The sequence below is a fragment of the Colletotrichum tamarilloi genome, assembly GCF_030869305.1.
Source record: "Colletotrichum tamarilloi strain Tom-12 chromosome Unknown Scaffold_228.1, whole genome shotgun sequence".
Classification (NCBI taxonomy): Eukaryota; Fungi; Ascomycota; class Sordariomycetes; order Glomerellales; family Glomerellaceae; genus Colletotrichum; species Colletotrichum tamarilloi.
This window is the reverse complement of record NW_026849611.1, coordinates 1-27388: the sequence shown is the minus strand read 5'-3', so window position 1 is coordinate 27388 and position 27388 is coordinate 1. Positions and strand designations below refer to the sequence as shown.

Sequence of the window (27388 nt, the reverse complement as noted above, 5' to 3'; positions counted from 1 at the left end):
ACTGCATGGGGCTGTTCTTGGAAGAAGTCTTGCTGCAGAGGTCCATGTCTGCTTGGTAGGGGTTCGGGCACCGAGTCAGGAAGCAACCAACAGGGATATGGCAAGTTGTCTTCATTTGGAGAAAAGTATCACAGCCTCACACCCATTTGATCCGTAGGTCCCCTGATACTTTGATAGGGTAAGCCGTCGGAGAGTAGAAACCATGTCAGAATTGCGCGTTGACACATTCGTCTGGTTAATACGCTCAGATTCAATCAAGAAGAGGTGTATCTGTCACCACGACACAGTTGCTGCTCATCATGTGCGAAAACTCACTGCTGGTTAGCTTAGTACGATTATGCATGGCAAGAAATGCAGTGTGATGTACAATAGCCTCTCTACTTAGATGCGCTGCTCTTCTGGGAAAGATACTCTAGTCTTATATTGCACTACCTCCTAGGTTCCTACCCCTCTCGGTGTTTCTCTCTAACGACACTGTTATTCTCGTCCACCACCCGTGATGGGCTTGAGTTGTTCCATCACGGTAAGATCAAAGGATCTATCTAGCTTTTGGGGTAGCTACCTCTGTTCTTACAAGAGTGGAATGACAGCTGTATTCGTGTAGTCAGCAGAATCGGCAGCACATTCGATTCTGTCCATGCAGGTTCCGAAGATACGATCCCACAATCGAGTGTGCTTGCCGTAGTTGCCGCTAGTCTTCCAGCCTTTCCGATGATGGAGATCATGATCCTCAAGCACCAACTCGCAGTTGAAAAACTGAAGCGGCCATGCGAAAGGTGTCGGAGTTGTGGCATAAAGACGCAGCCCGCTATGTCCCGTCAATTCAGTGAAAATAACATATTCCTGACAGAACCACCATTCGTAAAAGCCCATTGGCAGCCCTACGAGCTTGAGCGTCGCCCACGTCAAGAAAGGGATACCGGCGATGTCCCAGAACTCTTGTTCACTGTCCGCGAAAAGCGTGAGAAGAGGGTTCGGGTGTTTCGTAAGGTGGTGTGTCTTGTGGTACTTCCACAACGAGTCGACCTCGTGCATAAGTCGGTGATACCAATAAAACCAAAAATCCAAGACAACACCGTAGAGACCAATCTCGAGAGGAAGAAGCATCCAATTTATTGTGGCCGGAGCCTCGTTCGAACGGTACGAAAGAATCACAGCCATCATTGATCGAAATGTGGCAGTAGATATGAGTGACTCGAGTACTGTTTTGACACTTTTGTCGGGGACTCCGTCGCGTTCATGCTTGTCGCCATCAAGGAATCCGTAGCGTTGGCCTAGACCGCGCATGGTATTGATTTGGTGGATGGCGACAGCCTTTATCGCCACGCTGTAGAATACGAAAGCCGCTACAGGGTGAACGTTATATCCAGTCAAGGATACAAAACCTTGATGAAGTAGGAGAGGTATTGTTGCGTGTAGCAGTATCCACCGATGGAACTGCCAGTGTGGGACATAAGGCACTGATTCGGTTTTGGAGTGGACGGGCGCAGGTCGGTCAAGCTCATCGTGATAGAGTCCTAGACGTTCGATAATCCAGTGACCGATCTTCCACGTGCGCTTGTCGCTGCGACGCCAGGTTGACCTCATAGGATCTTTGCTTTCGATCCTAACAGTTTGGCCTTGGCTCGCCGTAGTTGTCGTGAGAGTAGAAGACATACTGACAGGTTTTTCGTCAGAGACGCCTAAAGGTTGATAGCAATGAGTGTTGTACCACACTATCATTATCAACCAGGTAGGTGATCTACAATCACGGTATATATAGTTTCATCTGATGATGATCCTCGGCACTACCACATTCACGTGTCCCACCCCCACATTGAAATAAGCTCGGACAACACGTCAGACCCTTATGTAGTATTGACAAGACTTCTCCTTTTGACACCTGATTGAAGCGCCATTGCGCTTGGGCCAGAGTCGATATCTTGATTGCAGGTAGGTACAGAGATGTGTGTTTCATATGGTTCCGAGGCTCAGTGTGGCTATGCGAAGCTATGCGAAGCTATGCGACGCATCACATCCAAGCCGAGTCGATCAAAAGCCGAGGCTATCGAAGATCGGCATCATTCGATGCGGAAGTCTCTTTGACTCGTTCATGTGCGAGCTGAGCGCTATGGGCGCTGTCGTAGTCAGAGCACATGAGACGCGATGAAAGATGTACCTTGGCCCGTAGGCTAGACTAGAGCAAGTAGGAAGAAGCTTTCAGGGACCTTTCATCTAACCATCAGAAAACCTATCACGGATGACATTAGCCCTTCCCGCCGAATGGATGATGCTCCGTCACATGTTGGTTTGCATTGGCGGAGACAAGGGACCGAACTGTTCAGAGGACATGAACATAAGATAGCTTGTAGTTTCAAACCCCAAATAAGGATCGCCTAGGCCATGTGCAAAATATTGGGAACACCAAGAACTCTGGTGTTCTGATCACATGCGCATGAACACTGGCGGGTCGATTCTCTTGACACACTAAGTGCTAACGCATCTCAAGGAACCTGTTAGATCATAAACCTCTGTGGCGGACACGGCCGGGGTAGATTGTAGGCGTTAAGGCATTACCCTTGCTGATGTCAATATGTTTACTCAACAAATCGTGACAGCGTGACGTACCGATGGCTGGAATTAAACCGAATGAGTCAGGTTCTAGTCATGTTTGTGGTACCCCTCTTCTATTACTCACTTTCTCGCTCTCTCACTTTAAGAAAAAGATTGAAGCCACACAGAGCTTGATGTCTTGTCGCCGGAATTTGCCGCGAAATGTAACAAGTCAATGTTCAGGTGGCTAAACATTTCAATCGGAGCCATAGACGCAGTTCTGCTGCATCTGGAACGGAACCTAAATGATCTGCTTCTTGAGCTCTGTGCATGAATCCCTCAATGTTAACACGACATGGACCTCTTCCTTGCAATATAAGAGGCAAGCCCATTGTTTGTAGGGAAAAGTTGCCCCACTGGGGTATGGTTACACCCCCAAGCCTCGGGTTTTCCAGTCGACATATTCATATACGTTGTGTTGGCTACCTTACTCACTTACTACGGCTCCAGGATATCAAATATACACATCATAATTAGTCTATCGAGACAGTGAGAGTATTCACTAATACTGTGTATTAATACCGTGTAATCGATATCGAGAACCGCCCGAGCAGCCAGCAAAGGCAGAACATAAAAATGAATACACATCATAATTTAAATAGATCCGTCAACGATTACATTTGAACGCATGGAATACACTGAGTGACGAGAGCCTTTTCTTGATTCCGTCTCCAGCCTAGGGTGGCAAAGTTCATACACCGAGGTAGTTATGTGAAATCAAATTTCTGGATAGATTTACATATGCGGATAAGGAAACTCACACATTGTTTTAGCAGGCTCTTGCATTACCCACCAGCTGCAACAATTGAAGATATTGAATTAGACACTTGCAGCGGCCACTTTAGCAACTAAGCCCAGGATTCCTGCTGCAGTGATTGGCGAGCTTGCCCTTGAGAATCCCTCCCGGAACGGCAGGCGTTCTTGAGCTAAGGGTTATGTGTAAGCATACGAACCATGGCAACAAGAAGGCAAGATTGGACATACTGAACAAAACCTTCACCCATTCGGTATTGGCATTTCCATCCTCCAGATTTCCAAAGACAGAGAGATAAAGAGCTGTTTCAATGAAGCTGAATTGGGTGCCATCGGCCGTCAGGTTGAAGACAGGGTTAGCAGCAGCAGCGGCTTGCAGACGCGTTACCCTCGCCTTGGCGGCTGTTGGGATGCTGATAGTAGTGTTTGTAAAGGCGACCGCTACCGATTCCCAAATGTCTTTATTGAACGAGTGGTTGTCGCCAAAGTAAATGTCATTACGACTTAGACTACCGTCGTGTTCAATGACTGCCACTGACTTTAGGGTATGCACACAATGTTAAGGGTCGAGTTGACTCACTGCCATGGGTATTGAGATCGTCCAGGTTAAATGTCGCGTTGTTGCCAGTCGTGGACGTGAGCAGAGCCTTTTGTCCCACCAAAGTAGTAGCAGCAGGATCCAGATTAACGGCTGCCGTAAAGCCGGCAATGAGGTCTGCAAGAGAGACATTCAAGCCGCTACGGGGGAGGTATCCGTGGTTGGCAAGAGTGTTCACCATTGGACAGGGGCTACGACCTGAGAAGTGTCAACAGGAGCTTCAGATTCGTATATTCATCTGATTGTGAGTATTACGATCGGCGGGAGTAGGCGCAAACCAGTCATTGGACCCACGTCTGACAGCGAATGCGTCCGCTGCGAAAGCGAGAGAGAGAACGAATGTGGATTTGACAAGCATGATTGGCAAAAGGAGAGACAGCGAGGGATAGAGAAGGCAAAAAGGAGTGACGCGTAGAGGAGGAGCAAAAAAAGTAACACTTCGAGCTTGAAAAGCTGCGTTCAACCGGCCGGGTGGCCGACCATAGATAAGTCTTTCTCTTGTCTTCTTCCCAGACTAGGGATCAAGTAAGCATTGTGGTCCCTGAAGTTCTTTTGTCATGGTGATCAACTTGACGCGATTCCATATCCGTATGTAAGGCCGCGTTGAGTACCAGAACGAGCTTACAGCTGCGCGATACGAAATTGACTTTGACCCCTGCGTTCTTCTTGAGGGAACCCCACGATGGAAGATGTTCCCGATCAGGGGGCCTGTGCCGAGACCCTAGCTTCAGCGGAGAAGCTCGGAACCGGGTTCTGATTGAGACTGACCAATAAGTAAGCCTCAAAAGTCAGCATATGTGCAACGATGGCCTCGGTAAAATCGGAATAGCCTGTTTTCGGGCTTTCACCGAAAGAATGGCACAGTGTCCATGCTTTAGTACGGAAGAGACATGCCGCCGGTGTATCGTATCGAAGCATTCTGAGGGATCTGTGCGTAGGCTGACCGAGCTGAAGTTGCATTGGCCTAATCCCATGGGTATAACACAGTTTGCCTGTCATAGGCTCGGCCCGCAATGCTTAGAAGGATGATCTGAAACTCTATTAAAGTACAGCCTCATGAATATGATGTCAATCTCACAATGGACTCAGATTCGTTCGACCAAGTCACGCCTGTCTACTGATTGGGATTTCATAGTGGTATCACGCCAACCGTCACTCCTACCTCCGTAAGGTATCTCTAAGCGCATTGTCGTGATGTCTATGTCGTGTTCACGACGGGCCATCTCACTTGTAAAAAGGAAACTATTCGTCACTAACGCATTGCATAAAGACCATTTCGTAGAACTCATGTCGGCATGTCGGCCAATTACCTCTTCAGAATGTCCAACCAGGTCGGACATCTCTTTCGGAATGCCTCTCATGTCACACAACTTTTCAGCCTCGGCTTCTCGATGAAAGAAGAACCGCGATTATGCTGATATTGTTGTGTTTCCAGAGCAATAAAAAAGGCCGACGAAGTAGACTTGCTTTTCCCAGTACGAAGCACTTAGTACACAGCCTAAGGTTGCAAGGCTCACGTTATGCCAAGCGTGGACTCTTCTCCCTAACCATGAAGAGTCATACGGGACGTAGACGAGAACCAAAGTGGACATATCCCCTGGAGGCAAATTGGACAAATTTGATACTGCAAGTAACCAAGACTTTTGGAAACAATAGTAAGCTGCCAGGAGAATGCGGCAACGCAGGAAAAAGGAGCGATTAATGTGATCTTTGCGGGCGATACGCAGCTTCCCTTGTTGATGATCCGGGAAGTTTTAGTTTCCACTCTCGCATATTCAGGCTGATTTCAAGTAGGCTTTGGGGATGAACACCCGGAAGTTCCTCCAGTTTCTTACAAACTTATCGGACTAGCCAGGTCGATGTACCTTGAGTGAAGTTGTCTGGCACAATTCAACAGTATGCCGCTGATAGAAACACACTTGATAGATAAATGTATCACCACTATGTCGCTCAGGTGCGGCCAGATCACCCGCCGCCTTAAGGTGGCATGAGAAGCGCGAGCAAGGTGAGTAGGGTGAGTGAGTACAGGATCTCAACTCACAGGCTACAGCGTGTTAGTATATGTTTTTGAGAAGACGTTTACAGATAATAGTCGGACGGTGCGTGCTATATCAGTAGCTTATATTAGTTCATTTCAGGCTGCCCTCTAGTCCATCCATCCATCCATCCATCCATCTATCCATCTATCAGGCGGGGGCCCACAGGCTTAGAGTTTTCGATTTGTGGTGATCCTACTATGTCGTCACCTTGCTGCGAACTGCTCGCCAATTCTGTTGAATTGGATACTGAAATAGCACGAGCACTGGGAGTCCTCAATTTCACCAGCCATAGCTAAGACCCCACCAACAAACACCTTCCAACCACTAATAATCAATCAGCACGTTTCTCACCATGGAACTCCCTAAATCCTACCTAGTTTACGCAATATTCTTACGATGTAATGGTTGGTGCTAGAAGCGACCTGAGCCCTCCCATAGCCGTGTCCACTAGACAAGGGACGCAAGTGCTCCGCTCTGCTGCATTTGAGCCACTGCAGAGCCACTGCAAAGCCACTCGCAAGTGCCTGTGGGTTTGCCCATCGATGGTGTCGCCATAATTGACCGCCAACCCTGCAATGAGCACCATGTCGCTTGTTGAAAGGATGACGAATCAATCTTCGCGACTTCCGACTGAAATATTGAATATTATTCTGGGCATGAATTGTTACATGACCACCAACTCACCAGAATTAGAGGGGATGTTCTCAGCCTGGCAAGAGGGAAAGATCTCACACCATCGCAAATGCACTACGACAAGGGGGACCGTCCCAGGCGCACCGTCAGGCATCCTCGCTGCGGATACATTTCATCCATCGACGGCTATTCGAAGACCCTTGGTGTAGCTGGCAGGTGGGCTAAGCCTATCACTTTGACTACGGCAGCTTTTAATTCGACCGCTCCTGGCTGCATGTCTTTTGCCAGCTTCCAGATTCCGAGGCAAAGTCAAGCCGAGACATTTCCGCATCAAAGCCTCGTCGATCGCCCGAGCTACCAAGTCAAACATTCTAGCTTCATTCGGTTCTTATGCATCTAGTCGGAGGGCAGCCGAACAGCTGCTGAAAGGGCTGAAGTAAGGTCCAGCACCAAGGTAACGAGAGCGTTCATCTAAAGCTCTTTACTACACGAGGGATGGAGCGCAGCATTCTACGGTGGTGGACGACTCCTGGTTCTGCGTGTAAGACTTAGCTCCTCCCAACCAGGGCGGGTAAGGATGACGTCTCTCCACTCGAACCGGGCTTCCAAGCATACTCATGTCATTCGCAAAACTGTCTTGCTGGCATGTTCCATTCACCGAGTAGACTTCGGGTAATTAGACATTGTCACGAGGGAAACGTTCGGCACCAACGACCGTACACTTTGGAGATTTTGCCAATTGAACACATTGAGTATCTTAGCTTTTGTCCGGCAGCAGGTTGGCCCTGGCGACCCCGAATCCTTCCACCACTCAACGCCATTCGCTTCGCAATTGTATGTACACGGTGGGAAAAAAAAATTACAAATGAACTTCGCAAGAACACCAGAAATTGCCACGATATTGGCACAGGCGTTGCACTCTGTCGAACAACGTCAGCACAACTTTAGTGATCCAACGTCAGGCGAGTGAAAACATACTTTAGCAAGAGCCGTCGTAGTACGCGTCGAATCCCACAGGCCCCGTGTTGTATCCGGTATTGCTCACCGTCACCCGGCAGTTAGAGTCGGCCTGGAGGTACACGCTTGATGCGCCATTGATCAAGGCGGTTGTCCCCTCGTTCTTTTGGAGACACTTCTGCAACACGTTGTTCCCGGTCGACTTCTCTCGAACCCAGAAATGGCAACCCTGTGCCGTTACCGTGGCGGCGAAGACGGTGGTCAGAACGAAGGTGAAGGGCTGCATTGTGACTTTAAGTAGTTTTTTGATCAGTTCACACGACGACTTTGGAATGAGAGGCAGAATTCATCATACCTAACGAGTGTCGGTTGATACTTCGACAGGCAGGATTGGCTAATAAAGATAAATAAGTTGGGAACTGTTGGTGTGTGGTGGTATTTACAACTTCGTCTGAGGTCTGGCATTATCCGCTTTTTATTTGCGAAAATTGAGGCTTAAATTCGCAGCCTTGCGAGAGGTTCATGGGGTTTGACTCGCTGTGTAATATCACTGATACAACAGACTCGTTATCTGATACTGCCCTGCATGCCGGCGAAAAGTTTATATGTAAACCCTAATGTTAGTTCCCAAAACAGTTTTTCACCAGATACTGACAGCGATTCTCTAGTTAGCTGGAACCCCCTTATGGAAATTCACGCCAACGTGTTTCCGGAATGAGATTGGAGTTGATACTGAAGTACATATATATCGTCTCTCAGTTATTGAGTTTTGCTTTCCGGGCCGTGTAAAGCACAGCTGCGCCCTGAGATCTAGTCGTAGATAACAGAACCAGCGATAGCGGCGGTCTGGCCTGGTTAGGCCCGTCAGAGCTTAGACGCAACAAATGAGTTGGGGACCTGGAAATTCTGGGCCGAGTGGGATTGATTGCGAAGCCGAGCGCGTGCCCGTCTCAACTGGGGCTTTGCGCGAGTCGTTCAAGTTCACGCCAACGCCATTAAGGCAATCACTCAGTTCTTAGCGTCGCTTCTGAATCTCTAGTTCCCTTGGCAGTTAAAATTGCAATTCCCAGCGATCCGAGAGTGCTACTAGTACTGCATGCATTCCCACCCGCTGCTCATATACAGGCTCTATTCAACGGGATATGTTTCCTAGTCACAGGCATTCGCAACCTCAGTACATCTTTATACCGGCCTCTGTCTTGAGTGTCTTGAAGTGCTTGAGTTCCAAGTTCCTTTGATTGTAATTGCAAGACATGACTGGTCAAAGATTCGTGAATTTTAGTAATAGCCGCATCGGCCGCGTAGTCTAACAGCATTTTGACCGTCTTCGGGACTCTGAACTCATCAGCCAGATGGAGCGCCGTCTTGCCATATTTGTCTGCAATGTTGACTTCTAAGCTCTTCAAATTCGGTGGTAAATGCGTGATTTCTCGACCACGACTGACTTGCGTTCGCTGGTGAATAGCTTCACTTGGAAATTGGAGCAACATTTTCGCGATTTCGGTACGACCACCTTCTATTACTGCACAATGGAGAGACGTACTTCCATTACAGTCAGAACTACCGCTGTCCGTGTCCGGAAGGCTGAGCGGATACCTGATCACGCTCTTCCAGACGGGTAGGGGACCGTAAGCTGGTAGATGGGGAAGTCACCCGCCACCTTGATGTAATTCGACACGTCTGGCGTAGATGGGCAGGAGGCGTGTACAGGCAGGTTGCCTACTTTAGAAAGCAGGACGGGCAGGTAGGAACCAGTCAGCTGTACTAAACACTGAAATCAGAAGGAGCGTTGATGGATTCTTAAGACAGAAGGAGCGAATACGAGGCCCTGGCCCCCGTTCTTCCCGCCCTCAAATTCCCTTCCAACACTGATATCCGCTACACTCCCAACTAGCTTGACGATGTGGATAGAGTTCGCAATCAGGTCATGTACATGGACGAGCATGAGCTCAGCTCAGACGCCAAGGTCGCCACAACACACGCTGGGCGGTCTATTATCTGCGCCACAGACTATGACTGTGCCTCATCAACAACGACAACGGGCGCGACCACTGCCACTTTTCTCTCGATCCGAGCACCGCCAATGTTGACGTGGACTACCTCCGAGACTACACTCAACCTATCCTGTCACGGGATCAAGAGGATTTTACACGTATCGTCAAGGTTGAACTTTGTCTGGACCTGGTCCAAACTTCAACGGTATCGGCTCGCGTCAATGCAATGAGTGCCGACCATCGCTATCACGGCGTCTGTGGCCATTGTACGTGTCTTCCTCTCACTTGACATGAATGTATGCTAACAACCCACCACAGAAGGCTAGCAGATATGACATAGCTCTCGAAAGTTTTCCCATATCGAGCTCAATCCATGTTCAAAGGAAGAGATGTTTACTGGGGCAAAAAGGATGGGCTGCAGGCGCAATGAAAGAATCTGGATGGCCCTTGGAAGAAAGAATTTTCGGAAATAGTACTTTCAAGGAACAAACGGATTGATACGTGAGCTTGATTTACTGCTTACCACCGACAAACCCCGGGACCAACATTCAACTCGCTTCGTATGAAACATGCCCCATATCCGGTCTGGAAGATTCGGATTGAACCTCTCCAAGGTACGATGACTTGTCAATGATGCCTGTACTCATATTGAAAGCCATGGTCTTTATATTCGTAATTACCGAAACTCCCAGCCACACAACTCCCAGCCACATGAAGGAGTCCCGTCCGGCGTAACTACCACTCGTTGCTCACTAACTAAATGGTCCGAGACCCATGTCAAATATTCCAAAGGAGTCATCTTCATCGTCAGTGCGACGTCTAGGCCTCTGCTCCCAGTAGTCCTGGAACACGCTCATCTCTACCGCCTCCTTTGTCGGGTACACCCTCCAGAACGGGTCATCGTGACCATTGAATACGTACTTGTTCACCAAGAACAAGGTTTTCTCCTTCTTGTGAATTGCGTCGTTGAAGGCCGATCGCAGGCTCGTGTCTTCTGCGCGGTATAGCCTTGTCTTGAGAAGGTTCCTGTCGCGGCGGAGGTGGCCGGCTATCTCGTTGAACTCTCCACGCAAGAGCTTCTCCGTGTAGCGGTTGTAGTCCCTTTGCATGCGGCCGCTGGGTGTGTTTTCCTTAAGGAATTGGAGGAAGTCGGCACGCTCTTGCGCGTACTCCCTGTTAGTCCATCCGTCCTCACAGAATAGGTGTGCGATCCTTTTGATGGTGTCTGTTGATGGGGTAAGTGGACGGAAGAGAGGGGGGCTTGTCCCCAGAGTGGGAGATGGGGAGGGATCCTGCTTGCTATTAGTTAATTCAGGGTCCTCGTTTGTTTCCCAAAATCCGGTCGTCGGTACAGCGTCGATTGACGTTGGCTCTTTTGTGAGAGGCAGTATCGAATTCTGGTTGCTATCCATTGGGTCCCAGTCCCCAACTAAATCCAAAAGCCCGAGCGCTGGTGAATCCGAAACCTCAAGTGAAGAAGAATCACACAGCTCCGTTGATGTCGAATCCTCGGGTTCAGGCACTGTTGAATCCCACAGCCCAGGCTCTGATGAGTCCCATGATACAGGTGCAAATGAACCACATAGCTCCGAAAATGGGATTACAGACGCTGGGAAGTCCCACGGCCCAGGTGCAGTGGAATTCCACGGTTTCACTGCGGGAACATGGAGATTCACGTACGTGGATTTCCAACTTCTAGGAGTCGACTTTTGCTCCCTTTCCAATTCTCGCTTTTGCTTCCTTTCCAACTCTCGCTCACGCTCCCTCAGCGCGGACTCATAGTTCGACATGAGTAATGTTTCCTGCATTCCCCGCAACAGCTCATCCCAGGTTGGATTCATCCGCGTGCGTATGAAATCCGTCGTGATGGCTTCAACCATCCGTTGCCTCACCGCATGTCACGCGACCCCGGTTACATAATCACCGAGGACCACACTCGCTTGCACTCTCTCTTTCAGGGCGAAACCTCGTGCCCATTTCCTACTTTGAATAGACAACCGTTCTCTACATTCAACGTCGATGCCGCTATTGTGACTATACGACAAAATTTAAGCAGCGACTATAACTTCTGGCCCCGCACAGCTTGTGAAGCGCTACCGGCAAGTCATCCACATGACAGTACGTGTACTTTAGGACATAATGCTCGCGGAATATTCGGCACAGCTTGGTGGTGAGATCGTGATACTTAGCTTCATCTGCAACATACCCCAGTAGATCTTTCGTGTGGTCGATTACGTCGCAGCGATAGTCGTCTGTGGTGTGGCGCTCGTTTGCTCTGGAGTCTGGGAAGAGGCCCTCGTGAGCGAATTCCTTGAGGTCCTTGGCCTTCTTCTTCGTAGCTGGGCAAAGGGGCCTGGTAGAGGAAAGTTTGAGAATTTGGTCGGCGAGGGCGATGGCTTCCTGGAAGAAAAAGGTGTCTTCGGGCGAGATTGGAGAGTATTCTATAATGGGCACATGTGATAATACTGCAGACATGATGTTGTTTGGTACCCCAGGTGAGATGGATAAACAGGCTGAAATTCGATAGGGGTGAGAGGGCATGAGTTGTTTTTCCCAGTTCGCCCGAAGACGAGGAGAGCAACTTCGTCTTTGTAATGATCGTGAGGCTATCGAAGATGGAGGTGGTCTGTCAGGTGTGAGGACTGAAGTGCTGTGACCCATTCATGCAAAGCTAAATCTTTGTTGCCTACCTAGCTATGGGTTGACTAACTGTGTTTGGTCGACCTTTATGAGCTAACCGTTCTCGTTCTAGATGCCCAAAGGACGGATGGCGTCCTCTTTCTTTGAGTGTCAGAGTTGCCACAGCATGTACAACTTTTTGATATTAAGTTGCCCGCTACCTCCTAAAGTTGGATTGAATAGAGGCGAGCCGTATCCTACTTACCTATTCACAGTGGCGTGCCGTGTATCGTGACGTGCTCTGAGACATTTATATCTATTGCGAAGGAGTTGAGATGGCTCCGTGCGGCTACATACAAGCCAGAAGACTGCATCACGCCCATAGAACTGGACTATGAACGGTACCCTCTGGGTTTCGCACAAAGTTGCGCATGATATTGATGCTCTTGAAAGGTTGCCACTATGCCTCTGGAGCCTTGATCTGTGTTAGTGAACAGGTAGCATTCCGATCATAAAAACTATCACATATGAGCAAGAAACACCGTTTCCCGCCAAGATTTGAGTTTATTTGGTTCAATATAGTTAGCCGGGACCTTGTTAGATAAGGTACATATATCATTACAAGCCCGCATGGCCGAACCCCAGTAAAATACTTCCAGTTTGCTCCTGCTTGATTCAAGCTTCCATCCAGTATACTTGATCCTGGTTAAGGGCTTGTGCATAGCCTCAAGACTCCGTTTTACGTAGAGACTGAAATTCGGCAGGTACGGCGTCGGCATCAGCACCAGTGTTGGCAATATTTTCCTAGAGACAGGGGAAATAGGTCAGCATCTCGTCTGAGTCTCATGCATACAGGGTTCTTTTTTGGAAGTTCAATTCCACTCACCAGCTCCTGAAGTTTCTCATCCGTCAGGCCTACAATGTCATACTCAGTGCCGTCTGCGAGGCCGAGGGTATCAGGTTTGACGACAGCCTCGCATTTACCGGCACCGGGCTGCTCGGTGGGGCAAGACTCGTCGACAGCCCGCTTGCGGTTGAGAAACCAGTATTGCCCCCCCGTGCGGTCGCCGCGCGTCGTGTAAGGCAGACAGACGCTTGTGCTACCGCCCGAATCGCGCTGACCCCCAAAGAATGAGCATCCACCGCCCGTGTATGCCTCAGTGCGAATGCGCCAGTTGCTTGGAATCTGGGCTCGGCAATCATTAGTTCATAAAATTTTGATAGCAAAACAAAAGGTTTTCACATACGGCAACCACAGCAATGCTCGATCTGCCGCTGCTTGCAGAGCTACTGAAAGAGCAGCACACGTTTGGATTGATGTTGGTACAAGCGACTGAACCTCCGGCGCAGTTGTCGCCAACGTGGGCCCTAATGTCGATGGCTGACGCGGTGGCCGCGAGGACAACGAGAAGTGATGAGAAGTACATAATGAGTTCGAGCGGCGGTGGTGTTTGTCACGATACTACTGAGTTTGAATGATGAGAGATTGATAGTGAAGAAGAAGGAAAAAGAACCATCGTTGATGAGGAAGTAACCTGGCTTTATACCCCTTCTTTTCCAAGTTGTCTGTACTATGAGGTCTATTATTCTAAATAAGAGAAAGAGTTGCCGATGACTGCTCGGAGTCATGATACGGTGGCCCCTCCTGTGCCGTCTTACTACATCGCAGATGGGGCGCCAGTTGCTAGCTGACATCAGTCTGAAGTATCCTATGCATATCTAGACAACATGTGAGGGCATCGCCACCGCCCCGGTGAAACTCTCTTTACCGCTCGCGGGCGTTTCCCCCATCGGCATTGAGTGGAAGCCTTAAACCATGAGACTCTTCATGCCGTGCTATTCTCTTCACCTTTTCGAGTTAAGTCCCTCAAAATCTACCTTGCTGGATCGCATATTGCAATTGCTGTCCTCAACTACTATCAATTTGTGCGCGCAGTCCGGCAAGTGCCCGGCGGATAGGACGAGCTCGGGAAGTCCTTTCGTGCAAGACATGCCTCTAGTCTGCCCGCTTCTTGGCATTGATCCTTGAAGCATTGGCCTGCAAGTTTACAATAAACTGCCCTTTTGGGTGCCTATAGCGCTTACGCCGAGGAAACCTTCGTAGCATCTCTTTCTTACAACGGCTTGCCCAGGCGCATACGATGTGACATCGCAGATAATGGATCGCTAGCCTAAAGTAAATCCCGCAGTTTCTGTGCCCGACACCATACTCAATTGTCATACTTAAGCGACAAAAAAGTGAAAGCCTTCCCTTCATCCAGCTTACTATGGTCAGTCCAATCAGTTTGAGTGAATCAACCGTATCCGAATGGATCCTATCGAGGGAAGTAAGCGGTTGATAGGTCAAGAACCTTTTCGAAGTGAGCTTGGCAGACTACTATGCGGGGTGGTCTAATCGATTGAAGCAGGTTGTCATAACCAGTAAGACATGACCAACAGAGAATGCTCCACAGGAATACTTGGAGTTGAACTTGATTGGTTGATTCAATCCTTTCTACTCGGCTATGAGCGGCTTGTTGGACAATCATCTCCGAGTTCCGGCCCTTCACCTTAACTTCCCTTTCCATTTGCCTGACCTCATGTACCTCGTATAGACTCCAATTTCCTCCAGGTGAACCTCAGAAACAAGGTGATGTCGAGTATTGGTGCCTGGTATTGCGGCTCAGTGTGCATGTTCCCCCTTAACGTTCAGTGCTATCCAAGTTGAGACTAAATTTGAATTACCTCAAGACTTCTGATCTGTTCCATGATTTCGATGGTCACGAGAATGAAAAGTTATGGGATACTGTACTCAGCCGCTGCCCGCTCTATTACCCAGCTTGTAAATACAATGATCGACACCAATCGTTTTAAGAAGCTCAGGTTGTTTGCCACTGTCTCCCGTATCTTTGACTGTACTTGAACTTCCCATTGGTCACAGCACTAATCTTCCTACCAAATGGCTTCATCCCTATTTTATCAACGCGATAATAGCTCTTTATATCTGTATTATGTAAAATATAACAGAGTGATCCTTGCCTGCAGACTTTGCCCTCATATGAGTCTTTCCTACTGCTTCAAGAGTTTTTGGGAGCCAGCTACAACAAGAACTCTTCATATATTAATGATAGTCATCCAGAACGCGGTAAAAAGGTTAGAGTATGCTACAGGCGCAAGAAAACGAAATGAAGAATCTTTTACTTCCGGAGATCCCACCCCGACAGCTCCGGTTACGCTCATGGGCTTTCAGGCTCTGGACGATCCCGGCTCATCTACCGTCACAACAGGGTGCGAGTTTGGAGCAATGCTTCCTCGAAGTGCTAGGCACACGCTTGGACTGAATAGAAATGACAAGACCAACGGCTCTGCAACTTCGACTGAGCCGTCGCAAGTACCAGTGTACTCTTTCCAAGCCTTACACCAAGATGGAACCTGGGAGACTCCTCATTTCGACGATCTCTTTGGGAATGGCATCACATCCTGGAACATCAACTGTGGCCGTTGATCTCCGATTGAGCGGATGTGAACAGTAACATGCATGGAACATGCCATCTGAAAGCATCGATGTCAGAGCTGCTGGAGTTTAGTGACTAGATTGAGAGCTTAAGCTCTTCTGATACCGAAGTTGTGTGCATTCTCAAAGTTAGATAAACAAACCATGATTCAACACACGTAAGTCCTTTGTGTCCCTAAGTCACGAGTCCATGAGTGGGAATAGCAGAAATGAGCCTTGGTCTTTGCCCGCGTGAAGCCTGTAGACTCCTCTGCTGCAAAGTCGGAGCCTTGCATCATTTGATGATCGGGATTGAGAAAGGGAATGGCCTAGCGCAGTTCTTTTTCGGGCTCGATGATCCATCCGAACAGCCAGATAGTAATATCGAGGCATGCTGCCTTGTCAGGCAAAGGAAACTCTTTCTCTCTGGGCGTATAGACTGGGTGCAGTGGCGTTGACATTTTCTGTTCCAATACCGGTGAGAGGCATGCAGGTTTCCGATGGGCCCGTTATTGAAATATGCAGCCCCAAAGCCTGAAATAGCCGTGCTGATTGATCAGCTTTTGGCGTTGAGTTTCTAGGATTTCAGCTAGGTGGCCAACATTCGTCAATAGGTACTTTCTCCAATGGCTTGTCAACCTTTTGAAGCGTCCCAGAGACGGTTGAAATCCTCAGACTCCACAACTTAAGCCCATAAACGAAGCTTGGTGTATCCTTAAAATACAATTCGAATAGGGAAAGTAATAGCGAATGTAGTACAACCATCAACTGCACTGTGCGAGACATGGCTTGTTGAGGAGAATGCAACTTCTTATTGCTCTTTGGTTTCCGCATTAAGGTAGATTTTGTGCTCCATTTAACGCATAAGGGGAAATGCATTCCCTAGCTTGTTGACAATATCCAGGCCTCCAGCATTGAGAACGCTAAGTCTTACAGGGGGTCAAATTCTAATCGTTGTTAGCTTTCTTGAGATAACAGTCAAAGAACGTTCTCCAGGTCTTCTCTTGAGGCGGGGCTGTAGAGATATTGTGTTCAGCTAGCCACATGATACATTCTTCGCTCAAAATGAATCACGCTTACGTGGCCATTCGTGGCTGTTGTGAATGGGCAGCCATTTCTCAGAGCTTAGCCACTTTTGCTAGGAACGAATGGTGCCATAGGTGTGTGGTGCATTTGTCCAACTTGCGACAATGTACAAAGGACAGACAATCCGTTTGAGGGCCGCGCGATGTTGCTCTCAGTATGAGTTCTACTTAGGGTACTGATAGCACGTGGCTACCTTACTGTATGGTCCACTTACTTCCAGTCAGGCTGGCAACGTCACCAGCAACTCTTTTGTCAAGAGTTATGGAACGCAGAAATGGGCACATGGAGTGGGTTCAAAGTGGATTGAATCAACTCATCTAAGTCGAAGAAAAGAGAGCAGTCTGTATGCTGAGCGAATGTGAGGTTCACGCGGAGTAGCACGGGACAAAGCGATAGCATTCCTGTTTCGTGACATATTTGCCTATCACCGAGGAAGATGCGAGATAATCATGTCAAATCGACTCAGGTGAACAAGAGAACAGAAAAGCGTGCAACTGGCGTCGATCTTAGCAAAGAGATGTTCCTAGGGCGAGAATGGCCTTCCTTAGTTTTTTCCCGCGTATTTCGCAGAGAATAGCTAGCTTTACATCATTTCTTTGATATATCAGCCCAAAGATTGGTTGACAGGTACTTTTGACCTGAGTTGCAAATTACGATTGAAGCCGTCAACCCTTGCACGGGCCCCTTGAGCAATTCAAAAGCCGCGCTTATGTTCGCGCCGCGGGAGAACCCTCCAAATAATCCCTCCTTGCGCGCAATCACGCTAGTCATCACATAGTCTTTTTCCTGAATAGGATGCACTGGTCGAGAAACAGGCTGATCAGCCAAGACGGCTGCTTCGTGAGGTTCGACAGTGAAGCATTGCTGGATGGGTTCAGTGCCCTGAGTCGTTTTGTCACACAAGCAGATGCGCCTCCTAAGCCGACGTAATCAACGAACCCATCAAGATTGCCATTGCTCTGTCCCAAAGCTCCGTCCCAGTTCCGTTGTAATGGGTCTACCAATTTCCGTCGCGAGTGAACCACTTGTCGGCACGGAACGCCCTGAGCTTGATTTCGATCTGTCTTACCTTTTCTCCCACAGGTTGCAGATAAGGTCTCGAAACCTCTCTAGGTGCCGAGTCTGGCATTTGGTAAATGAGCAAAACCTCAGCGCCCAGTGCGGCCATCTTGTGGCACGTCCAATAAAGTCCCTTGTGCATGGCAGCGACGAATCTGTAGCCTTTGTTGGCGCAAACAATCGAAAGCTCAGTGCCCGCGTTGCTACTCGTAAGCTCAGCAATTGGCTGGCCGGGCTTGAGTGTGCTCAACCTTTACGCTTCCTCTATGATGCCGAACGCGACACGGCCCTTTTCGAATCACCAGGATCCAGATAGCCAAGTTCAGCAAAAATCGTTCCATCGAGGCTGAGAGCAGACGCGATTCGATCTAGGCGCACGAGAGGTGTGCAGCCGAAAGCATCTGCCGCCGAATCAAGAATTGTCCGCATTACAGTTTATTGTCACGGTTAAGAGGAAATATTATAAACTGCTCTGGAAAAAATGAATTTAGCGAAATGTTCATAGACAAGACAACTGTTCTCTTGCAGAGCCATGATTAAAGCTGCTTTTTTATTTATTCAAAGAGCCGCGCCCCGCCCAAGTTTGAGATTTCGGCGCCAGTCGAGCCGAAAAGTCCTTAACTTGATATGCTGGGGATCTGATAGTGACTTGAAGTTTCTTGATGAAAAACAAACAAATTTTCTCTGGTGAGCTTTTGCCCCGCGGGTCACTATCATGCCCACAGCCTACAGTAATTGAAGGATGTCAAGAAGCCCACTAATAATCGTCAGGCGATCTTAGCGCCCTGATGATATACGAGGCCCGTATGTCTAGTCTCAAGAAGGGCGCGCCCCACGGGGCTGGAAAAAGGGCGCGCCTTAATATATGCAAGCAGAGCACACTCGCCATCTCCCTAGGAAGGACTTTATATAAAGAAATATATACCAGTCAACTTGCATTAAAATTCTGTGGCCTGTTTTAATCGCTTGATCATTTCCTAAATATTGTTCATTACCTTTGCCCTGCACCTCTTCCTGCTCCTCTCTTTGCGCCCATTCCTGGTATCGAATCGTAGAATCATGGTCAAGCTCGAATTTTTCGCAGTGGATCATGTAAGTGTCTTTGTGTTTCCAATCGAAAGCAACGGCACTCATCGTTTATCTTAGTGGCTCGCGGAGCGATCAACGTCAACCCGCCACAACCTTGCTCATACCTCAGCGCATCCGGCATCTATCTCAGATCTTGAAGCTGTTCCCGGCCAAGAGAACTGCGACGACTTCCTCTCCTCTTTTCGATCTCAACCTCTTGATTATCCCGCAGATTTCTCCGGTCTCGCCTCCTTGCGATCCAAAATTGCAAACCTCTATTCGGAGGACTTGTCCTTTGAAAAAGTGTTGACCACTGCCAGCGGGTCACTTGCCAATTTCATTGTCTTCTATGCTTTGATTGGACCTGGAGATCATGTCATCGTACCTTCTCCTGGCTATCCTCAGCTTCAGGCTATTCCTGGGTCGTTGGGCGCAGAAGTAAGCTTCTGGAAGGCCGACCCCCAAAACGAGTGGAACTTCGACTTTGATGAGCTGGAAGGACTTATCAAATTAAATACCAAAATGATAGTCATCAAGTGAGTTCCCCTCAATTTAAGAGGGGCACAGAGTCGAGCTAATACTTGGTATTGCATCAAAGCAATCCTCTCAATCCTCTGGGCACAGTTCTATCTGAGGCGGCGCTGCTTAAAATCATCGACATAGCCCGAAAACACTCTATCATTGTCTTCAGCGACGAGATTTAGCGGCCAATTTTTTACCCATCTTCTTTTAGCGAAAGTCGAACACCGCCTTCTATCATCTCCCTAGGCTATGAAAAAACCATAGCAACCAGTGCATTGTCAAAAAGCTATTCTCTTGCGGGAATTCGCATCGGCTGGCTTGCGTCGGCAAGCCAAGACATCATTGACCTTTGTGTTAACGCTCGTGCTTATTGCCTCATCGCCACAAGTCAATTAGACGAACATGTCGCAGATTTTGCGCTGGACTCAAAACGCTCTGCTTCTATCGTTCACCAGAATATTTCGCAAGCAAAGCGGAACAAACTCATCGTGCAGGCCTTTATTGACCATCATTCGGATGTGTGCAGTTGGGTGGCACCGGTAGGAGCGGCCTTGGGATTCATGAAGTTCACGCGAGGTGACAGACTTGTGGACGATTTGTCCTTGTGCAAAGTACTTCATGAGAAGGAAGGGGTCCTCTTGGTTCCAGGAACCTGCTTTGGGAAGGAATATGCAGGATGGATCCGCATTGGTCTTGGCATGCCATCTCAACGGCTTAAAGACGGCTTGGAGGTGGTCTCAAGGTTCATTTCGAATGGCTACAGCAACATACCCCTGGCTTCTATCGGATAAAGAGGGAAATTTCAACGGGTTTTGACCCGGATGAATGCCAAGCGAATGTATGTAATCTGGCTAGATCACAATATCCTGGTATTTTCCTTTGCATCGGTCGCAATGTCTTCACTTCTGAAGGAGGTTAGTATCAATCTATTGAACCTGAACACACGGCACAGGCAATGCCCAGTCGTATAGAGGAAGGATACGAATTTCTACACGAGGGACTGGCTCACTGTAGAGGATAGAAAAAAAAGATGCTGTTGACAGCTCTTGAAGAAGAGACACAATTAACCAGGATGGTTGGTATAATTAGTACGAAACGGTGAGCTTGTCCAATGCCCAATAGGTGGTGCGTTGAGCCCTGTTCACGGGTAATGAGCTGTTCTTAAAACGGGTGGGCCCGGGATAAGCCGCCCCTGCAGACTGCCAACCGGATAAGATTCCAGAGCAGGCATCATTGCGCATGAGTCGATCAGGGGGAAGTGCAACGCTTCCTCTTTGGTTGCTGGCCAAACTTCTCACCTGCAAGGTCAATCCTTCCTTTTTCTCCTATCAAGTAACGACAACCTCTCACGACGAAGTCAGTCGTGAGCTTGCTCGTGTCTTTGTCCGCTCGCGTCACTTACGCAAACCATTACTGCCCTCGGAGCGAGTATCGACAACGATGGCATGGCAACTTTGGGAGAAGTTCAAGGTCGACCATCCAGTCACGGCGGACCACATGTCTGAAGCATGCGCTGCCGTCCGTCCATACCTGCCTCCGGTCAACTTTATCACAGCCCACTACGCCTACTTCATATTCACTGGGCTTATCTTTGCCGGCATCTTTCACGGGCTTTCGCACTCGGCTGATAGCATTAGCTTTATTGACAGCCTTTTCCTCGTCATCTCTGCCTTTACCACATCCTGACTCAACACAGTGGACATCAGCAAACTCACTACCGCCCAGCAGGCTATCATTGCCTTAATGATGGTTCTTGGCAGTCCTGTATTCGTCTCCATTTTCACCATTTGGCTCCGTGCTCGCGTTTTTGAAAAGCGTTTCGAGGACATTGTCGAGGCCGAACGAAACAGGAGGATAAAGAAGACTGGCGCCATAGTCGGCATGGCTGGAGCCATGATTGGCCTTCCTGTGATGTCATCCTTCAAGGGGTCCAAGCGGAAGCAAAAGAAGAGTAGACACGAGCGGCAGGCTGAGGCTGATGCCTTCCAGTTGACGGGATCGACATCCCAGGGCCACGGCCGGAGCCATAGCCAGACAAACCAGCAAGAGTCTGGACCACCCGGCATGCTGGAACGTATCGAAGAAGGCCAAAGGCTTGGCTTCTCCACTAGTTCTACCGAGCCGCTCTCGCCCAAGTCGAATACCGCTACGAGGAGGAGGCCTTTCAGTCGTGACGACAGTCGCCAGTCCGTTTCAGAAAGCTTCGATTTCAAGGCTTTCATCCACGAGAACAAGGAGTCCGTCGGCAGGAACGGCCAGTTTTTCGACCTCACAGAAGAACAGCGCGAATACCTGGGTGGAGTCGAATATCGCGCCCTCAAGATTCTGTTTACCATTGTCTGCATCTACTTTATACTCTGGCAGATCCTTGGGGCCATCACGCTCGGCGCCTGGTCATACGTGCACAGCCAAAGTATAACAGCCGTAAACGCTCAAAATTCCTGGTGGGCTGGCATTTTTTTAGCCGTCTCTTCATTCAATAATGCTGGAATGACGCTCCTCGACGCAGGCGTGACAGCCTTTGACAATGATGCCTTCGTCTTAACTATTGTAACCATCCTCTCTCTAGCCGGAAACGCTGCGTTTCCTGCGTTCCTCAGAGCCACTGTTTACTTCTGCAGTCTGGTCTTGAAAGTCTCTGTTGACAGCGACGAATACACCGTGTGGAAGGAAGCTTTTGACTTCATCCTGAAGTACCCTCGTCGTTTGTACATGATGATGTTTCCTTCCAAGGCCAATCTGGTGTTTGTCACAATGTTCAGCACCATTGCTGTTATGGACTGGGTCCTTCTATTGGTTCTCAGCATTGGCAACTCTGCTATCGAGGCATACCCAGTTGGAAAGCGAGTCGGGCTGGCCCTATTTCAGGCACTAAGTAAGTCATGAGGGCGATGCCATTCTATTCTAGAGATTGGCTGACTGTTTTGCCTATAGGCATTCCTTCCTCAGGCTTCGCAGTTGTTTCTGTGTCAAGCCTCTATTTCGACGTTCTTGTCCTATGGGTCATCGTAATGTATATTTCCGCGTACCCGGAGATCATCGTCATGCGAAACTCAAATGTTAGTGGCATTACTTCTTTAGTCTAGTCGAGACTTGCGCTCAAAACTAACTCAATTCAAGGTGTACGAAGAACGGTCACTGGGAATTTACACCACACAATCTGAAAAGTCCGAGGAGTTGAACTCAACTCCAGACGAGTCGGCAGAGGAGCTCCTGCCAACCTTTGGGCCCCTCCTATCTCGACCGACGTCTGGCCATACCCTTGGCCTAGAAAGATCAGCAGTCTCAGCACCAGGCGCGTCACAAGAAAAGTCGGGCATTTCTACGAAGCCGATTAAGAAAATAGCCGCCATCGGCAGGCGTGGCACCTCCTTCGTGGGCAAGCAGATCCAAAGTAGGATGAATAACTTCCAAGGTGTAGGCGTAACGGCGAGGCCCCGGCTGAAGCGGTCTGCTGCTATTAACTTCAACGACCCAAACGAGGCGTCAGGATCTACCTCGGCTTTCGAGGGCCACGTAAGCCTCGTGTCGCAGCACCTTCGAGGACAGCTGTCACACGATATCTGGGCCATTGCGTTTTCTCTATTCTTAATCACACTTATCGAGACGTCTCATTCAATTGCGGACCCAGGATCCTATAGCGTATTCAACTTCCTGTTCGAAATCGTGTCGGGATATACCAATATCGGACTGTCTATGGGACTGCCAAATTACTCATTCAGCTTCGTGGGCGGCTGGTACACAGGTTCAAAGCTGGTAATGATTATTATGATGATTCGTGGTAGGCATAGGGGCTTGCCGGTCGCACTAGACCATGCCGTCAAGCTGCCCGGCTGGGACAATGTTAGAAAACAGAATGAGGACGCTGAGATTAGACGAAGTTTAGGTAGGAGCCGGACTACATTAGATATCTAGATTACCCTTCATGAGGTAAGCTCTTATCTAATAAATTATATAGAAAAATAATCGAAACTTCTCTATGGAGTACTAGTTGATAAAAAGTTTAGCTTGTATTTAAGAAGCTTATTGGGATTGAATATTTTCAATTCTTAAAATATTGAATTTCAATTATTGGGTATTTATGTTGTTAATTATTTAGATTAATAACTGGACCCTTTAAATTCTATCATCCCGATTTACAATTTGATATATATTAAATAACTAAAATTCGTTTGAGTTTAAGGATTTTATAGAACGATGCTCCTCCAGATGATCCGACGAAGACGTCGCGTCGTGGTGTGGGCGTGGAGTAACAAATATGGATTCGTCCAAAATGCCAGCCACGGTCACTGTTGCGTCGTCGTGTGTAGACCGCGGATCCTGATGAGAGCGTGTGACGGTCCGCTGCACGCATGGCGTCATGCTAGCAGAGTCAAGACGAGCGTTATTCGAGCTGTTATTGACTAGGTTGTCGTTGATCTTTCAAAAGAAAGCCTTGACAGACGCCATTATACCAAACCACGGCCTGGCGTGGTCAGCAGCAGCTCTCTCAGCCTGGATGAGAGGCTGTTTTAAGTCGATGATAGTCGAGCTAGCGGAACGCAAGGGCGCTCTCCCAGCGTCCGGAAGTTCAGCTTCGGTGCCGGCATTATCATCTGTGATTTCGGTCTTGTACGCTAGCAGCGTTGAACGATCGGCTTCATCGTACTCGTCAGGAAGGTTTGTGACTCGACCACGATTCGTAGCAGGTCGCCTGCTGACAGACATCGATTATGTTACTCTCTGCTGATAATGCGGTCGTGCGGCCCAGAGTTTGGATTTGAGAGTTGTGATGCCAACAACACATCGTAGGGCTTCAGGATAGCTCAGGGGCTGTGATTTGAGGTAAAGAAGTGGCGCACCGGATCGTCGAATTGAAAGGAAAATGCTTTGAACTCTATGGGCCAGACGTAGCCCGAGCTGACAATGGCCACGCAAAGTCTCCGTGGACAGCCAGTTGAGACTCCCTCCATCATCCACGGGCCACATTTGCGCGAAACCTGAACTGACTCCGACTGCACAGATCAATCAGCCGACCAACGAATCAGTCTAGACCTTCGAATGCATTTATTGCTCCTAGAGCGAACCTAGATACATATTGAGCAGTAGTTAGGCAGGCAGGGGTCATTGGATGTATATTGACGACTATGATGAATGAATGAATGGTCATTGAAAGAATTTTAATAATGAGCGGATGATCCCCTTATATCAGGATCCTCTCGCTAGCCTGATTTATACCTCTAGTGAAGCATTAGTCATAGTGAAGCATTGGTCAAGCAGCTCGCGGTCACACAGGTTTCCATGAGCACGTCTCGTGGGAATGGTTTCAACAGTGCTTGCTTCTGTTAGGAATGGCAGCTGCGACTTAGAATTCGACGGGAAGCACAATGCCAAGTCCTGACGTGAGGGGTTGGCGCACGAGTAAGCAAGCTCGCGATGAATCCCCCTTAGTGCCATTATCCTCGTGAGAGCGGCACAGACCGTACCAAGATGGGGGCAACATTCTGAGCTAGGCATTTCATCTCGGGTAGACTGAGAATAGCCACAGACATGCCTTTACCGTGTTCTCTGCCGAGAAGATGAGGTCAACGACTCTCTGGGCATTCTTAGAGATCCTTTTCCCCGCGACACGTTTGCCGCATCCGGATACACGAGGCGAGATCAATTATGCAGCTGGTCTTCACCGGGCGGCTGAGAATCGAATGTACTCTGTCCTGCATGGGCAAGCTCGTCATCTAGTCGAGATCGGCAATAATATCATTTTTCTCCATATGACCGGTTGGCATGTCACCGAGTTTGTCATGTTGTAGTACTCATCGCACGGTTCACAACAGGCAAGATGGGTGGGTGTGTCAAGAAGAGGTTGTACCTCAAGTCACAAAACCCTACGGACTCAGGTCCTAGGTTACACAAATCGAAGTTCGGTTTTCGAACAAGTGACAACCTGCATACTGCATAATGTCTGTGTCACTCATTCGCTGGTCCGAAACTAAAATTTGCGATGGCATTTTCAAACGGATCTGGGGCGACACCCTGTGGAACCGACTCTAGTAGTAGACTATCTTAGCCATCGCGGACTCTGGCACGTTCTCTCACTATTGTCGAGAATTTTTCAGTGTACGTGAAATGTACACTTGCAAAAGAGGCGACAATGCAATACGAAAGACTACCCGCAATAAAGCTTTTCTCCCTTGCCAGTTGAATGTCCGACACGTCGAGAGACATGTCAACATGCGCATCGAGCCCTCGCTACCTTTCGCGTTGATTCCGCGGGTGCCATGGAAGCCTAGGCCGCGCAATCAGATAACTGGAGAAGTCTACTGGTATCGCGTATTCGCATCGCTAGGATAAGTCCCATGCAACCCTCCCTCCGTTACCATATTTTCGTCCGACTCATACGACCAGGGTGGTTGGCCTGGTTGGCGAAGGTCGTCTATCGGCGTTTTCCAATCGCTCGTGCGCGTTTACCAAAACCCAGCATTAAGCTCGTCATAATCTGTTCAAGTATGAAGGATCTCACTTACGCATCACCTTCAACTATGGGCTTATCAACAGGCCAGTGACGGCCGCTTGTCGTTTGTTCGATCGAAAGATGTAGGGCGTAACTAGCCAACCCCTGTCTGGTCTGCCCACCACATCACTCATTCCCACACGATGCAACCGGCTGCGAAAATCGGGCTAATGCGCCTACTTCGATTCTTCAGAGCATGGAGGTCCAGGGGGTAGGATACGACAATTTGAAGTAGAAACTCTGGCTTTGGGCTGTTGTCAATGGTCCATTGCGGCTCGTTGTAAAAGAAGTCGTGGTTCATATATGGAAGAGTGGGGGTTCGGATGAAAGTCGTGGCCGGTCGCTGCGGGGAAGCGAGTGTTAGTTTGGAGTTGACGGCAGCCTAGAGATGGTGGCAGAGCATGATTCAACGTTAATGTGGAGAATGTTGACTTTATCGATGCCTGTATTCGCAAGGGTAGGTAAACGGCACTTTTTCTACGGCTACTCTTTGAACGCACGCCCGCACAGCTTCTCGATCGGGCCCGGAATAGGTACAGAAACACCTCAAGACGGGTCCTGGCATAGTTTGCCGGACAACATCTTACGTCCATGACAGACCGAGGGCAGGTGGTTGCACGCTTTTGCTGGCACGAAACACTGAAGGGATGGAGCAGAGAAACGGATCTGGGAAGAGGTGTGGACCGCGGGAGATGGACCGAAGCGACAAAATTGACCAACAATGGGGGAGTGGAGGAGATAGATGGACTGTCAAGTCATGGCAGAGCGCGCTCAATGCCCGCCGCCTGCGGTCGTCGTCCCCTCAACATGCCTGAACTCGGAGGACCGGCGCAGGGGTGGAGCAGATACGGATGTAAGCCAGTCCCGTTCCGGACAAGGGTCAATACAGGGCACTCTGCTTTTGATGGCAATGTTTCAACTCCAGGCCGCCATATGTCTAAGCCGGTGTGAGGGAGTGATGTCTCATAATGACTGCCATGAAAATGTGACACGTACTGAATTGACGACTGAATGAAGAAAGCATCCCCGTCTAGATCACCTCTGCCTGCTTACGGCGGCTATTCCAAATTTAGAGTTAGTTCGCGGAACCAAGAGATTGTTAATGAAGGACCATCTGAGACATATACTGCTGAGGGAGGGAAGGGGCGAGGAAGCTCGCGGAATCCCCCCAGCAAGTCTTTTCAATTGGTCAAAAGACCCGACGGTGTTTTGAGACGATGAGGTGCTCCGCCACCGTGGCATACTGCCGCAGAGCCAACCACCTTGAATTAGGATGAATAGACTTCGGATTGATCAGACCCAGAGATAGCACTTAGGGTTAGGGTTAGGGTTAGGGTTAGGGTTAGGGTTAGGGTTAGGGTTAGGGTTAGGGTTAGGGTACATCACACTTGATTTCTTCGTCGAGAAGTTTGTCAATGAGAGATTCCCTCCTAATACCCTGACTTCTTCGCAATTCCACGTCTTCGCGAGCTTTGGTCCAAATGTTTGTTATGGTGTGGTATAGTT

At 48.9% G+C, this 27388-nt stretch overlaps 11 protein-coding genes across 11 annotated transcripts; 4 read left to right on the top strand and 7 right to left on the bottom strand.

Annotated features, from left to right (window-relative positions):
• Positions 1 to 570: 570 nt before the first annotated feature.
• CTAM01_16501 (fatty acid hydroxylase) lies at positions 571 to 1656 on the bottom strand (the record flags this gene model as incomplete). The annotated part of the gene is made up of 1 exon (XM_060532494.1): positions 571 to 1656. The coding sequence occupies one exon, from the start codon at positions 1654 to 1656 to the stop codon at positions 571 to 573; it is 1086 nt and encodes a 361-aa protein (XP_060372935.1).
• Positions 1657 to 2833: 1177 nt separating this feature from the next.
• On the bottom strand, positions 2834 to 3183 carry CTAM01_16500 (uncharacterized protein; the record flags this gene model as incomplete). The annotated part of the gene is made up of 2 exons (XM_060532493.1): positions 2834 to 2948; positions 3032 to 3183. The coding sequence occupies 2 exons, from the start codon at positions 3181 to 3183 to the stop codon at positions 2834 to 2836; spliced, it is 267 nt and encodes an 88-aa protein (XP_060372934.1).
• Positions 3184 to 3411: 228 nt separating this feature from the next.
• On the bottom strand, positions 3412 to 4301 carry CTAM01_16499 (uncharacterized protein; the record flags this gene model as incomplete). The annotated part of the gene is made up of 4 exons (XM_060532492.1): positions 3412 to 3518; positions 3577 to 3873; positions 3926 to 4141; positions 4199 to 4301. The coding sequence occupies 4 exons, from the start codon at positions 4299 to 4301 to the stop codon at positions 3412 to 3414; spliced, it is 723 nt and encodes a 240-aa protein (XP_060372933.1).
• A 3293-nt stretch (positions 4302 to 7594) lies between these two features.
• On the bottom strand, positions 7595 to 7858 carry CTAM01_16498 (uncharacterized protein; the record flags this gene model as incomplete). The annotated part of the gene is made up of 1 exon (XM_060532491.1): positions 7595 to 7858. The coding sequence occupies one exon, from the start codon at positions 7856 to 7858 to the stop codon at positions 7595 to 7597; it is 264 nt and encodes an 87-aa protein (XP_060372932.1).
• A 1268-nt stretch (positions 7859 to 9126) lies between these two features.
• Positions 9127 to 9892, top strand: CTAM01_16497 (uncharacterized protein; the record flags this gene model as incomplete). Its single annotated transcript, XM_060532490.1, has 5 exons — positions 9127 to 9200; positions 9262 to 9316; positions 9467 to 9561; positions 9648 to 9832; positions 9888 to 9892. Coding segments are annotated over 5 exons (414 nt in total), but the record flags the coding sequence as incomplete, so codon positions are not given.
• A 426-nt stretch (positions 9893 to 10318) lies between these two features.
• Positions 10319 to 10978, bottom strand: CTAM01_16496 (uncharacterized protein; the record flags this gene model as incomplete). The annotated part of the gene is made up of 1 exon (XM_060532489.1): positions 10319 to 10978. The coding sequence occupies one exon, from the start codon at positions 10976 to 10978 to the stop codon at positions 10319 to 10321; it is 660 nt and encodes a 219-aa protein (XP_060372930.1).
• Positions 10979 to 12911: 1933 nt separating this feature from the next.
• On the bottom strand, positions 12912 to 13612 carry CTAM01_16495 (uncharacterized protein; the record flags this gene model as incomplete). Its single annotated transcript, XM_060532488.1, has 3 exons — positions 12912 to 12989; positions 13072 to 13371; positions 13433 to 13612. The coding sequence occupies 3 exons, from the start codon at positions 13610 to 13612 to the stop codon at positions 12912 to 12914; spliced, it is 558 nt and encodes a 185-aa protein (XP_060372929.1).
• Positions 13613 to 17331: 3719 nt separating this feature from the next.
• Positions 17332 to 18231, bottom strand: CTAM01_16494 (cystathionine beta-synthase; the record flags this gene model as incomplete). The annotated part of the gene is made up of 4 exons (XM_060532487.1): positions 17332 to 17607; positions 17643 to 17702; positions 17813 to 18053; positions 18086 to 18231. 4 exons carry the CDS (start codon positions 18229 to 18231, stop codon positions 17332 to 17334), a joined length of 723 nt encoding a protein of 240 aa, XP_060372928.1.
• Positions 18232 to 18861: 630 nt separating this feature from the next.
• Positions 18862 to 19574, top strand: CTAM01_16493 (aspartate aminotransferase; the record flags this gene model as incomplete). Its single annotated transcript, XM_060532486.1, has 3 exons — positions 18862 to 18894; positions 18949 to 19406; positions 19469 to 19574. The coding sequence occupies 3 exons, from the start codon at positions 18862 to 18864 to the stop codon at positions 19572 to 19574; spliced, it is 597 nt and encodes a 198-aa protein (XP_060372927.1).
• A 1258-nt stretch (positions 19575 to 20832) lies between these two features.
• CTAM01_16492 (potassium transport protein 1) lies at positions 20833 to 23307 on the top strand (the record flags this gene model as incomplete). The annotated part of the gene is made up of 4 exons (XM_060532485.1): positions 20833 to 21051; positions 21118 to 22267; positions 22327 to 22451; positions 22513 to 23307. The coding sequence occupies 4 exons, from the start codon at positions 20833 to 20835 to the stop codon at positions 23305 to 23307; spliced, it is 2289 nt and encodes a 762-aa protein (XP_060372926.1).
• Positions 23308 to 23752: 445 nt separating this feature from the next.
• On the top strand, positions 23753 to 24121 carry CTAM01_16491 (uncharacterized protein; the record flags this gene model as incomplete). Its single annotated transcript, XM_060532484.1, has 1 exon — positions 23753 to 24121. The coding sequence occupies one exon, from the start codon at positions 23753 to 23755 to the stop codon at positions 24119 to 24121; it is 369 nt and encodes a 122-aa protein (XP_060372925.1).
• Between the last annotated feature and the right edge of the window lie 3267 nt (positions 24122 to 27388).